This window comes from Brassica napus, chromosome C7, assembly GCF_020379485.1.
Source record: "Brassica napus cultivar Da-Ae chromosome C7, Da-Ae, whole genome shotgun sequence".
Classification (NCBI taxonomy): Eukaryota; Viridiplantae; Streptophyta; class Magnoliopsida; order Brassicales; family Brassicaceae; genus Brassica; species Brassica napus.
In genome coordinates, this window is record NC_063450.1 from 25,320,568 (window position 1) to 25,333,840 (window position 13,273).

The window sequence follows — 13,273 nt, forward strand, 5'->3', positions numbered from 1 at the left end:
ATCATACACTTCTATGATCATTCATATCGTTTTATAACTGAATATTTAAATCATCGATAACAAAATTTTCAATGTGAAATCTTTAATAAGTTTATAATTTATAAATGTTTTTGAAAATTCATTGAAAGTTTTAATATTAAAATACTTATGTAATCTTATGGTATATAGTTTAATATATATATATATATGTTTTATTATTAAATGATATTTTTTACTCATATGGTTTTAAAATCATGTGTATCTTCTTATAATATTAAATAAAAGTTCATATTAATACAATTTTATGATCATTTGTAACTTATTATGACAAAAAAAATAAACTATTGATCACAAAATTTTAAGAGTGGTGATCTTCAAATTTCTAATAATTTATAGACGTTTTGAAAAATTCAAAATATAACATATAAAAAAATATAAATGTTTTTATTATATATTTAATGTGATTTTTAATATCTTTTAATAATATAAATTTTTTAAAAAGAACTAAGATACAAAAATTGTTATCAAATATTTATTATTCATAATAATTAATTTTTACATATATGTTAATCATATTAGGTAATTTCGTAGCTTTTATTTAAGGAAAGTGCAAAACATTTTTTGGTACGTTATTTATCAATTCGATAGTTAGTTTAATAAAAAGTGTAATATAAGTTAAGATGGACCAACCTATTTTTCTAAGAATAGTATATTTTATATAGTTATTTATTAAATAAGAATTTATAATCATACGGTTCTATGATCATTCATATCATTTTATAACAAAATATTTAAATCATCGATAACAAAATTTTCAATCTGAAATCTTTAATAAGTTTATAATTTATAAATGTTCTTGAAAATTCATTGAAACTTTTAATATTAAAATATTTATGTAATCCTATGGTATATAGTGTTTAATCTATATATATATATATATTTATTTTATTATTAAATGATATTTTTTACTCATATGGTTTTAAAATCATGTGTATATTCTTATAATAAAAATGTTAAACCATTGATCATTAATTTTTAACATAATAATTTTAATAGTTTTAGTCATTTATTGTCGTTTTTAAAAATTCAAAATATAACATATACGAAAAAATCTAAATTTTACTTTTATAGCTAATTTGATTGTTTAATTTATTTTAATAATATAAAATTAAACAAAAAATGATGGAGGAGATATAAATTGTTATCAAATCTTTATTATTAAAATCATTAATTGTCATATATATATTAGTCATTTATGGTAATTCGGTAGGTTTGATTTAAGGAAAAAAAATAGCATATCATATCATTATATCATATAGTTTGACCAACTTATGTATCTAACAACATATAAAAATCGAATGTGGACCTACTTATTTTTTAATTGAATGTAATTGACTACCTAACTGAGTGCCACCTATACATTGGGGCCTATTTTAATTAATACAAAATTGAGGTTACATCTTTTCAAATGTTCCTCAATTAATATATAGGGATATTTCGGCTTACGTTTGATGTACTTTCTGGGCCAAATGCTCAGTGACATCCCTATCCCACAATGAGAACATGGCCTTTGGTCCATATCATAAGCCAGATATATGACCAAGTCACTAGCCTAAACAAATTTTGACATGCATTTACGTTTGAATATTAAAATATCATGTTTTGTAAACATTAAAATATAGTCAGAACTTTAAAAGCATTATTCGTAGCTTTAAACAATTTGAACTCAAATTTCAAACATGTAACAATTTATTTTAAATAAAATTATACATGATGTCAAGAAGAAAAATACAAATAATCTAAGTTTAAAATAATCAAATTATATAAGTAACACGTTTTGCTAAATGAGTGATTTTCATAAACAAGCTTTAACAGTGGACCAAAACACTCGTAAAAATCTACACAAATCTCCATTCTAAAATGTCAGTAAAAAATTTAAACAAATTCATAACTCCTCATACATAGCCTATTTCAAACAAAATCCACAACCATATACTATTAAATGAATCTTATGTGATACTCTTTTTATAGTTTCCTTCAAAAAAAATTGAGCAGAAATTAGGGAAAGGTGTAGATTAAAAAAAGGCATAAATGTAAAGAACAAGTAAACTATAAAATAAAAATCTGAACTTATAGTATAGGTCGTCATGTGTGTTGTTGATGTATAAAGAGCTGTAAAGGGACGTCTTCTCTCGTAAAACAATAATCATCCAAACTAGGCCTAATCCAAACAACCTTCTTCTTCTTCTCTCTCTCTCTCTCTGACTCTCTGTCAAAGCTTCCGTCATCACACAGTACAGAGACTGACACTATTCTTTGACTTCAGACACTCACTTTCCTAACTAAAACAGTTTCCCACACTTCAAGAATCACACTTTCACCATGATCACATGGCACGACCTCTACACGGTCCTCACGGCGGTGATCCCACTCTACGTGGCGATGATCCTCGCATACGGCTCCGTCCGGTGGTGGAAAATCTTCTCACCGGACCAATGCTCCGGAATAAAACGCTTCGTCGCGATATTCGCCGTCCCTCTCCTCTCCTTCCACTTCATCTCCACCAACAACCCTTACGCCATGAACCTCCACTTCATCGCCGCCGACACGCTCCAGAAGCTGATCATGCTCTCCCTCCTCACCCTCTGGGCCAACTTCACGCGCGCGGGCAGCCTCGAGTGGAGCATCACCATCTTCTCCCTCTCCACGCTCCCCAACACGCTCGTCATGGGCATCCCTCTCTTGATCGCCATGTACGGCGAGTACTCCGGCTCGCTCATGGTCCAGGTCGTCGTTCTCCAGTGTATAATCTGGTACACGCTCCTCCTCTTCTTGTTCGAGTACAGAGGGGCCAAGATTCTGATCATGGAGCAGTTCCCGGAGACGGCGGCTTCGATAGTTTCTTTCAAAGTCGAGTCCGACGTCGTTTCGTTGGACGGGCACGATTTTCTTGAGACGGACGCTGAGATTGGAGACGACGGGAAGTTACACGTCACGGTGAGGAAGTCAAACGCTTCTCGGAGATCTTTTTGCGGTGCTAACATGACTCCGCGTCCGTCGAATCTCACCGGAGCTGAGATTTATAGTCTTAGCACGACGCCGAGAGGCTCTAATTTTAACCACTCGGATTTTTATTCGGTGATGGGATTTTCCGGTGGCCGGCTCTCGAACTTCGGTCCGGCGGATATGTATTCTGTTCAGTCGTCGAGGGGACCCACTCCGAGACCTTCGAATTTCGATGAGAGTTGTGGGATGGTTTCATCTCCTAGATTCGGTTATTACCCGGGTCCAACCGGGTCGTACCCGGCTCCGAATCCGGAATTTTCATCCTCAGCCGCTAGTAAAAGCCATCCTACCGGAGGTAAGTTGAAAAGTCATGATGCTAAGGAGCTTCATATGTTTGTCTGGGGATCCAACGGGTCACCCGTTTCGGATAGACCGGGTCTTCAAGTATCCGGTGGATCTAATGAACAAGCGGGAGTATCCGATCAGGGAGCGAAAGAGATCCGGATGTTAGTCTCTGATCCTCCAGAAGCTGCTCCGACAAATGGAGAATTTGGCGGTGAAGAAGAGTCAGGGAAGGTGAAGGAAGTGCCAAACGGGCTGCACAAGCTTCGGTGTAACTCCACGGTGGAGCTAAACCCTAAAGAAGCGGTGGAAACGGGTGAAACCGGACAGGGAAAACATATGCCGCCGGCGAGTGTGATGACTCGGCTGATACTGATAATGGTGTGGAGGAAACTGATCAGAAACCCAAACACTTACTCTAGTCTCATTGGTCTAATTTGGGCTCTTGTGGCCTTCAGGTAACTAATCAAGAACCAATCAATAGTAAAACTAAAATTTATTAGCATTATGTGATTTATACAAAAGAGTTGTGATTGGATTATGATTATTATGAAAGGTGGAATGTGGCAATGCCTAAAATCATTCAAGGATCAATCTCAATTCTCTCTGATGCGGGTCTTGGTATGGCAATGTTCAGTTTAGGTAAGTCTTATCTTCTTTACTCTGTTTCTGTTCTTTTTTTAGCTTAATTACGCCAATCCACAGTCCACAGTCACAAACGCAACCGTACGGAAAGTTCGGTATATTTTAAGATTTTTGGGGGTGACCTGTTATTGGATGGACCATCCGACATGTAGGGTCAATGATACGGCATCATATTATAGAACTGGTCGTTGTGGAAAGACATACCTCGTGTTCTTTGATAGTTTTCGTGGTCCCCAATATTAAGTGGAAGTTGATTGGAGTTTACATTCATTTACATTTGACGTGTATGATATCATTATATACTGGATTTAGATTACACTTACATGATGTATGAAATCATCATTTATTATTTTGAGTGGAAACTAATTAATCGATTATGAAAAACAATGAAGGGTTGTTCATGGCGTTGCAACCTAAGTTAATAGCTTGCGGAAATTCTACAGCAACTTTTGCAATGGCGGTGAGGTTCTTGACTGGACCAGCAGTAATGGCCGTTGCAGCCATGGCTATTGGATTACGGGGAGATCTATTACGCGTGGCCATAGTTCAGGTAAATAGATTTGATGTTGCTTATTTTATTATGACAAAACCACTAATGAGATCTTGTGGTAACTCTTTGTAGGCTGCATTGCCACAAGGAATCGTGCCATTTGTGTTTGCAAAAGAATACAATGTTCATCCGGCAATCTTAAGTACAGGGTAAGTGTATTATATTGAACAAAGAGAAATTTTCATGCTTAATATAAGATTACTGACTAATATTGTTGATGTTTTATGTGGATTGAAATTGCAGGGTAATATTTGGAATGCTTATCGCACTACCGATCACACTTGTTTACTACATTCTACTCGGGCTATAAGCTCGGTAATGGTAAAGTTTTGCTTCAGTCAAAACAAGATCGTTCCAAATTTAGTGGAACAAAACTAGAGAATGTCCAAGATGTTTAGTAAAGTTAGTGACCAAGATGTGATTTGAGGATCCAAAAGTCCCTTTCTTGTCAAAACTTTCCTATGGATTATTTGAGAAGAGACAAGCAACGGGAAACAAGGGCAACGAGACAAAAGCAACCAACAAAAAGAAAAAAAATATAAAAGAGCCTGATGACATATTTGATTTTTGAATTTCTCCTTTTACTGCCTGTGTCTTTTGAAGTAGGTAGGCATTGCGCTAGGATTAAAACGTTTCAGGTCTTTGTTACTACTGTACGCTGTGTTTTGTGGAAAGTGTGCTTTTGTATGTTATCACTTTTTTACTGAGTCTACTCGGTCTGACAGTGAATTAAAGAAAATACACCAAACGAAAGATAATTTTGCTAGTAGACTTTTAGATAATGTTGAGAGCATTGGTAGTACACCACTTGAGAAACATCTAGTTACCATCCAACTCGAGCATTGGTTTCTTAATTTTCCATAATGAGTGGGAAGAAATGGGTTAGGCGCTTTTGCACTTCAACCTTTTTGTGTCGTCGCTTAGTAACTTTGTGATGTAATTGGCAGTCACATACTCACATATATAGAGAAACAAAAAGGTTAATTAACAGACAGAAAAAGTCAAAAGGAAAATAAAACGAAATTGAAAATGAAAACATATAAAAAGTAATTAAGAAAAATGTATAAAGCTACTTCTTTTGCTTTTTATTTTGTAAAGTGCTTTACTGCTCTAATTGTTTGCTTATTCTTTTGTTTCCCTATTTTCTGGGTATATTATCAAATAGGTATAAGAAAACGATTGAAAATGACCCATTTTTAGGTAAATACTAGATATGAATCCGCGTTGTGCGAGGATATTATTTTGCTAAATCTTCATTAAAATTATTCTAATTATATTATTATATTTTTAAATTTATGATTTATATTTTAAGTTATATAATATGCACATAAATATGTATATATATATATATATTATTTTGACACATGTATAATATATTTCCATACATGTATATGTGTTATTTTATAATGCATAATGTTTCATATGAAGTAATTTAGTAGTTTGATTTGATGATTAATTGTGATATTAATTTTCTTAATTAAGGAGTTAATAGTAGATAAAAATTATATTGTTTTCCTTTTACATTATATAAAATAATTTGTTTTAAATAATTTAAATATTTAATAATTTTAACCAAAATAATTTTTTTAATCTAATTTATTTAATTTTTAGATTTTGTATAATTGTTTTAGATTTTTTTGAATTTTTTCCAATTATTTCAAAATTTTGATGTATTTGTATTATTTATTTAATGTTTAAAAAAAAAAAAAAACTTGATACATCATCATTTTAACCTACAAAATGAATAGTACCAGTCATCTGTTTGACTTGAAGAATAAGTAAACTCCATTGGAGGTTTGTTATGATAAAAATGTCACTTTAAAGTGTTAGTAAAAAAAATTCAGTGTTTAAAGTGTCAGTATGTGCCACTTTGAGAGTTTTTAATATGCGATTTTCCTATTAAAAATTATATATGATTAATTGTGCTCTAGATATCCCATACTAAGCATTATGAAATAAGAATTAAAAACATTCCGTATAATCTTTTTTTTTTGAGAATCGTTAGGCATATTCTAAATTTAGCTTTCAGGGGTCACTAAATCATATTCCGAAATTAGTTTTAAGAAAATTCAGATATAGAATATAAATAATATAGATGAGAAGTTGTTACGTTGGAAAGGAACTCGAAAATATAAGGGAAAATATCTTCAAAATAACCAATTTACTTTTCAAATCTAACATGGTATAGGTATGAAAAATATATTAGTGTAGATTTGATCAAATAGATAACAACTGTGGTTAGAATATTCGGCTTAAATTATTGTACGTAGATCTTTTTAGATATACAAATTTTCAAAAAAATTAAAATACACTATTATAACACAACACTATTATATATATATGTACCGTTTTTTACTAAACTCAACTTATTTTTATTTAAATGAATGACTATAATTTATATTAGATATGTATGTAATATAAAGAATTGTACTGTGTTACGTAGAAAATATGAGAAAACGTTTGTAATGTAATGTGTCAATCGGATCTAGACTTACATGATTTGAATATGACATTCAAGCTTATTTGTTTACTATGTTGTGTTTATAATAGCAGGTTAGAAAATGTGATAATGTAAGCTTAAGAGAGGAATAAGTGATTTTGGATTATATGCCATTTGATAGACTTATAATAAAAGTCATATTCAAACCTCACGTAAGTATAGAGATTGTTAGAATGTTTAGTATTGTGAAAGATGGAGAAATATGAATTGATCAGGTTTTTGGTGTGTTGTAGGTAAAGGTTGTGTACAGAAGAGAAACAAATATAATTGAAGCACTAACTTCTCTATAGTTACATAACTGGTGAACGTGTAAGACAATAAAATGTACCTACTAAACACTTTATGATAAGCAATAACTTCTCTTTGCACTTATATTACATGTGATGTATATTAAGTAATGTCAGTTTTAGTTAGTATTGAAGCAAAGTCAAACGGACGATTAGTATAAGAGTATTTGATATTTGTATTATTCTATTCGATAAATAACCGAAGTATGGTATAGTTTAATGTGAGACTGGTTTAGATTAAATAATACGGTTGATATTAAGTAAGTTTAATAAGGAGCGTGTCATATAAGTGTTAGGTTCTGGAATGAGTCCAAAATTTAAATGACAACATTTTATAGTAGATAAAAAATAGTATTCTAAATCAGTAGATTAGATGTTTAGATTCTATATTGCGGTGACCATTGCTCCTTATATTGCGGTGAAGAATCTGACCCACGCTGTTTTTAAACTATCTCTTTACACTATACTAGATTTTGATCCGCGCAACCGCGCGGAGTAACAATCAAATTGATTTGTTAGAAAATTAACTTGTAATTTGATAATTCTATACAAAGCAGAAGATTTTCTAGTGTTTATGTTTGTAGAACATATTCACTTTATTTTTAATATATGACGTTTTGGAAAATCTTTTTTCACTTCAAATTAGATGATATTTTCAATTTTCAATGCAAGTTTATTCATTTTTTTTCTTTTTATATAACCTTTTATATTATCTAGTTAGCGTTTTATTGGTTGAATTATGATTAGGTAAATAGTTAATGATGTTTTTGATTAGATAAAATATAAAATTAATTTTTTTCTTTAGTTTGTGTGAATAAATCTAAATTTTAAAGTAAGAAAAATGGAAACAGTGTCATTTAGTTGATTATATATATTAGTACATCAATATTTTATTTGTTTCAAGGACAAAAATATGCTATATTTTTTCTCTATTATATAATTAAAATTTATTTTATATGTCAAATTATTTTTCTTTAACGTTTGAACGGCATTTTAGAGAATGGTATTGAAAATATATTATTAAATGTATTTAAATTTAGTTATATGATTGTAAACGAATTCTATTATATGTTTTAGAATGGTATTAATTTGATAAAAAATGTTAATAATATTAAAGAACAATCACATGTTGTGATACTTTTTTGACATCATTAAAGTAATAAAATTAATCATATGTTATGGTTGCATAATACTAAAAATGCTATACACGATCATATGTATATATAATCATATACGATGATTGCATAACATATGAAATTTTTGTTAATGACGTGACCTAAAAAATAGTTAATGTCCTACAAAATAATAATATATGTTGTTAATAATTATTAGATTAATAGGTTTAATGTCTTTTTTATAAATCAGTTGGTATATTTAATTATATATAATTTATTGGTTTTGAATACAGAATTTTGAATTTAGCATATATTAACAGTAAACAATTTTGAGATTCTCCTTAAAAATAGTATATTGTTGATTTTATTAAGATATTAATAAGATATATTTGTGATATTATTTATTATAGAACTAAATGATAGAATAATTAAATGTGATGATTTTTTTATGAGATGGTCCAAAATGAAATATCACACATGAAATAAGTCATGACTTCTGTTTTAATATATAAGATGAGCATGAATTTTCTTGAATTCTATCGATTAATATTATGTTTTTCATAAAGGGTTTTCAATTAATATGATGTGTGCCGAAACAAATAAATTTAAAATTTTTGCATATTAATCCAAATGTTTCTAACGTCATATGCGATTCATATTTTGTTTCAAAAAAAAAAATGCGATTCATATTTTTAGTACAGTATATTTTCATTTCGTATTGATATATTTTTCGAAAAATAGAAACATATAATGGTAGGGAATACATATGACAGATAATTGATAGGTTTGAATATTGGTGGGTGAATGATAGCTGCCTTCCGAAATGATGTAACCAATCTATAGATCTATTGAATTAGATGTCGAACTGATGGACTGCTAGTGGAACGTGAAATGTTTTGCAAATGGAGTATTTCAATAGCAGTTCACGTTACTTTATTTTGAACTTAATAATTTATTAAATAAATATCTACTAATTTATTTCTTTACATAGTTGTTCCTTATTTTTATTAATATTTAAAACTGTTTTGAATTATACTATGCTTAAACCTGTTTTATAAAAAATCTTAGATAATAGACTAAAAAATAAAAAAAAAACTCAATAATTAGTTAAAATGATTTATCAATTAATGATATATTTTAAGAAAATAAAAATAATGTATATATATAATTTTTAAAAATATCTTATCAAAAGAAATATACTAAGAAATTATATATTATTATAATAGACTAATATTACATATGAAATTAGTTCAGTTTAATGGATTTAAAGTCAGTTATTACTTCGGTTGGTCAATCCATTTATTTGGATTTTGAAGATCCTAAAGTATTTTAAATTTTTGACTTTTTACATAATTTATCAAACTATAATTTTTTAAACTATTTTATCAAACTATTTATATATATATATATACATATATTTTAAATCATTAATATTAATTGTAATATACGAACTTTAGATATAGGTAAACTATGTTAAATTTAAATCTCAAAATAAATATATACATGTTTAAATTAATTTTAATTAAATTTTAAATTAATTTTATATTATATTTTAACTTAATTTTATTGCATTTACACAGTATTTTTGAAAGAACTACTTTTGATTATGAAATAAATAGTAATATACATTTTCATATATATTATTTAAATTTGTACATTGTTTTGGACCACTTTTTATCCACTTTCACAATTCGAATATATATTTTAAACTGCTAGATCCGTTTGATACACACTTATACCGCTAAATCCGCTAGATCCACCTTTGTTCCGCTCAATCCGTTCGATTCGCTAGATCCGCAACGCTTGATCCGCTTTCTCCATTCAGAGCCTAACAAACTTCTTTGGTGATCTCGAGATTAGTATATTCGTAATCAATAGTAAAATTTTACGCAATCTTAAGACCAACATACCTCGGACAAAGGCTCTAATGAACTTTGTGCACCGCCAGATCATCTCCAACCCACCTCTATTTTTATCTCTGCATTTTCTCCTAAAATAGAAAAAGAAGTGAAAATGCTCCGATGTATACCTTTATAATAGAGTTCCTCTATTTATAGAGAAAAATATAGAGATATGATATTTTTACCTTTAAATATAGAGGCAAAAAGTAATTTTCCTCTATATTTTCTTCTAAAATAGAATAGAAGCATACACCGGAACATTTCACCTTTATAATAGATATCTTTATTTTAGAGAAAATTATAAAGGTGTAAATTAGAGATACTGTCGGTTTCATCCCGACGCGTAAGAAATTATTTCTTGTTATTATCGAATACCTTAGGGAATCAGAAATAGACGTCACGTAAACGGATGGAAGAGAATTTTCTTAATGACATAGGTTGACATATTAAAAGACTGATGCACGGATCATCTGTTTTGGATTAAGTATTGTTTCATTTTCCATTTTGGAAATAAGTCTACTCTTGTGTAGTTTTTCAACATACATTTTCAGGTGATGCACTTGACTTCAATTGGTGACCACATTTTAGAGAAAAAATGGTGAAATTCTAATTTTTAGACTTTTGTATCATTTGGGTTGAATCTTTTGTCAGATTGCAGACACATCACACATGTATCCTTATCCTATTCTATTTTTCTCATTTCCTCATGAAGAAAAAAAATCATCTAGAAAAAATTCTTCTCCAATTTTGATGAGGAAAAGATTGAACATAAATTCATATATTTCTGTTTATTCAATTCTTCAATTAAATTTTGATTTATTATTTTATTTATGTTCAGTTCAGTTTTTTTTTTTTTTTTTTTTTTTTTTTTGCAACAAACGGCTATTTTATTACTCAAACATGAAGTGGTCTGGGCAACCAGACCAGAATAGAACAACCAATAAAACAAAGAGATCTGTGAAAAGATTAAGCATTCATAACTAAAGAATCAGCAATTTCATTATGCGTTCTTGGCACGTAGATGATCTTGAAATCCGAATAACACATCATAATGATTTGAATGACTTCCAGCTCCGTTGAAAAGTTTGGCCATGCTTGTGGATCCTTTATCATCGCAATCAGGTCCTTGCAATATGTTCCAAAGTTTTGGCAGTTTGAATGCTGAAGCATGCTTTCCATTACCTATTTCAATGCTTCCAGTTCCGAGTGTAATGTTGTCTCCTGCCTCCTTAAGTTTCGTGTTCCCATAAGTTGGATCTTCCCCGTGTTGTCCTTCCAAACCCATCCGATGCCAGTGAATTAATCTGTGGCTGTCCATGAACCATCCACCATGCACATGTTATTCAAGCTTAAGGCTTGTGCTTCTTCAGTGATTGGTGCATGTGGGGAAGTAGGTATAGACTCCTTAGCATTATACCAAGACTGGCACTCACTCTCTGCATACCTGACCAGTTCCAAAGGGTCCCTATCTATCCCCTGGATAGCTTATCATTCCTCGCCTTCCAAATATATCAGATTATCCAGGGGTAAGGGTCTCTATCATCTTCTCGCCTCCTAATTGTATTATTTCTCCAGAAAATATAGTCCATATTAGCGTACATACTTGATATAGGGAAAATTTGGGAACTTGACGGCGTTGATGATAGCTCTCATGCTTGTAATGCTGGGGGACATTCAAAGATCGCGTGGGTAGCATTTTCCTCTGGCTCTCCACATCTTGGACAGTAATTATCACACCGCATATTCCGACGTATTAAATTCCTTGTTACTGCTACCTGCCCTGAAATTAATTGCCATACAAGATGGCGAATTTTCTGAGGTGCGTTCACTTTCCAAGCAAAGGCTTGAAGGTCAGTTATGCTAGGTTGTATAACTTATGTTTCCTCTTCTGCTTTCAAAATATTTGTCGCAACCCAATACCCAGACTTATCAGTGTATTGGCCATTTTTAGTGTAACTCCAGCTGAAAGAATCCCTTCGATGAGTCAGGCTTATGGCTAAACTCATAATGAACTGTATATCCCCTTGATCAACATACTGTGCCAGTATCCGAGTGTCCCACTCCTTTGATTCAAAGTTAAATAAGACTACTTACGAGCATCTTCGGATTTACTACTTGTGCCCTGGGGCGGGCTGGCCTAGCTGGCGTTGAAGAAATCCACGGATCCTGCCAGATATTGATTTCATATCATGAATACACTTTACTCCTGATACCCAAAAGTAAGAGCTTCTTCGCCGCTGAAATACTCGTCCACACATAGGATGGGTTATCCACCGCGACAATTCGCAAGGGAGAACTGAGGCGGTAATACTTTCCCTTAAGGACTCTCGCCACTAATGAATCCGGGTATTGAACCAGACGCCAGAGCTGCTTCGCTAGCAGAGCTAAATTAAATTCATGGATCATGGGGAATCCAACTCCACCCTCCTCTCTGGGAGCACACATCTTTTCCCTTTTAGCCTAGTGAATCCCTCTTTTTGGCGGGTTTGAACTCCACCAAAATTGTGCTATGCCACTTGCAAGGTTCTCAAAAATCTCCAAAGGGAGTAAAAAGCTTGACATGACATATGTGGGCAGAGTTAGGAGAATAGATTTGCTCAAAACTTCCTTCCCTCCTTTCGATAGCCATCTACCTGTCCAACAATTCACTCTATGTAATAGTTTTTCTTTTAGGAAAGCGAAGAGCTTGCACTTAGATCCGCTAATATCCTCTGGTATTCCCAAGTATTTTCCCATTCCCCCTTCATTCTGGATTCCAAGAGTGTCTTTGATTTGCTGTATATCATTCACCGCAATCCTCTTACCAAAGAGTAATGAAGATTTCTCAAAATTAATACATTGGCCTGACGCTTTCCCATATTTCCTGACTACTTTCATAACTTCTTCACATTCACGGGGCTCCGCCTTACAAAAGAAAAGACTATCATCAGCAAAGAGAAGGTGCGATA

At 31.4% G+C, this 13,273-nt stretch overlaps 1 protein-coding gene across 1 annotated transcript; it reads left to right on the forward strand.

Moving 5' to 3' along the window:
- The first annotated feature begins 2,150 nt into the window (after positions 1–2,150).
- On the forward strand, positions 2,151–5,232 carry LOC106431006 (auxin efflux carrier component 7-like). The gene is made up of 5 exons (XM_013871803.3): positions 2,151–3,785; positions 3,884–3,969; positions 4,365–4,522; positions 4,595–4,671; positions 4,766–5,232. Exons 1-5 carry the CDS (start codon positions 2,362–2,364, stop codon positions 4,830–4,832), a joined length of 1,812 nt encoding a protein of 603 aa, XP_013727257.1. The 5' UTR covers positions 2,151–2,361; the 3' UTR covers positions 4,833–5,232.
- The last annotated feature ends 8,041 nt before the right edge of the window (positions 5,233–13,273 follow it).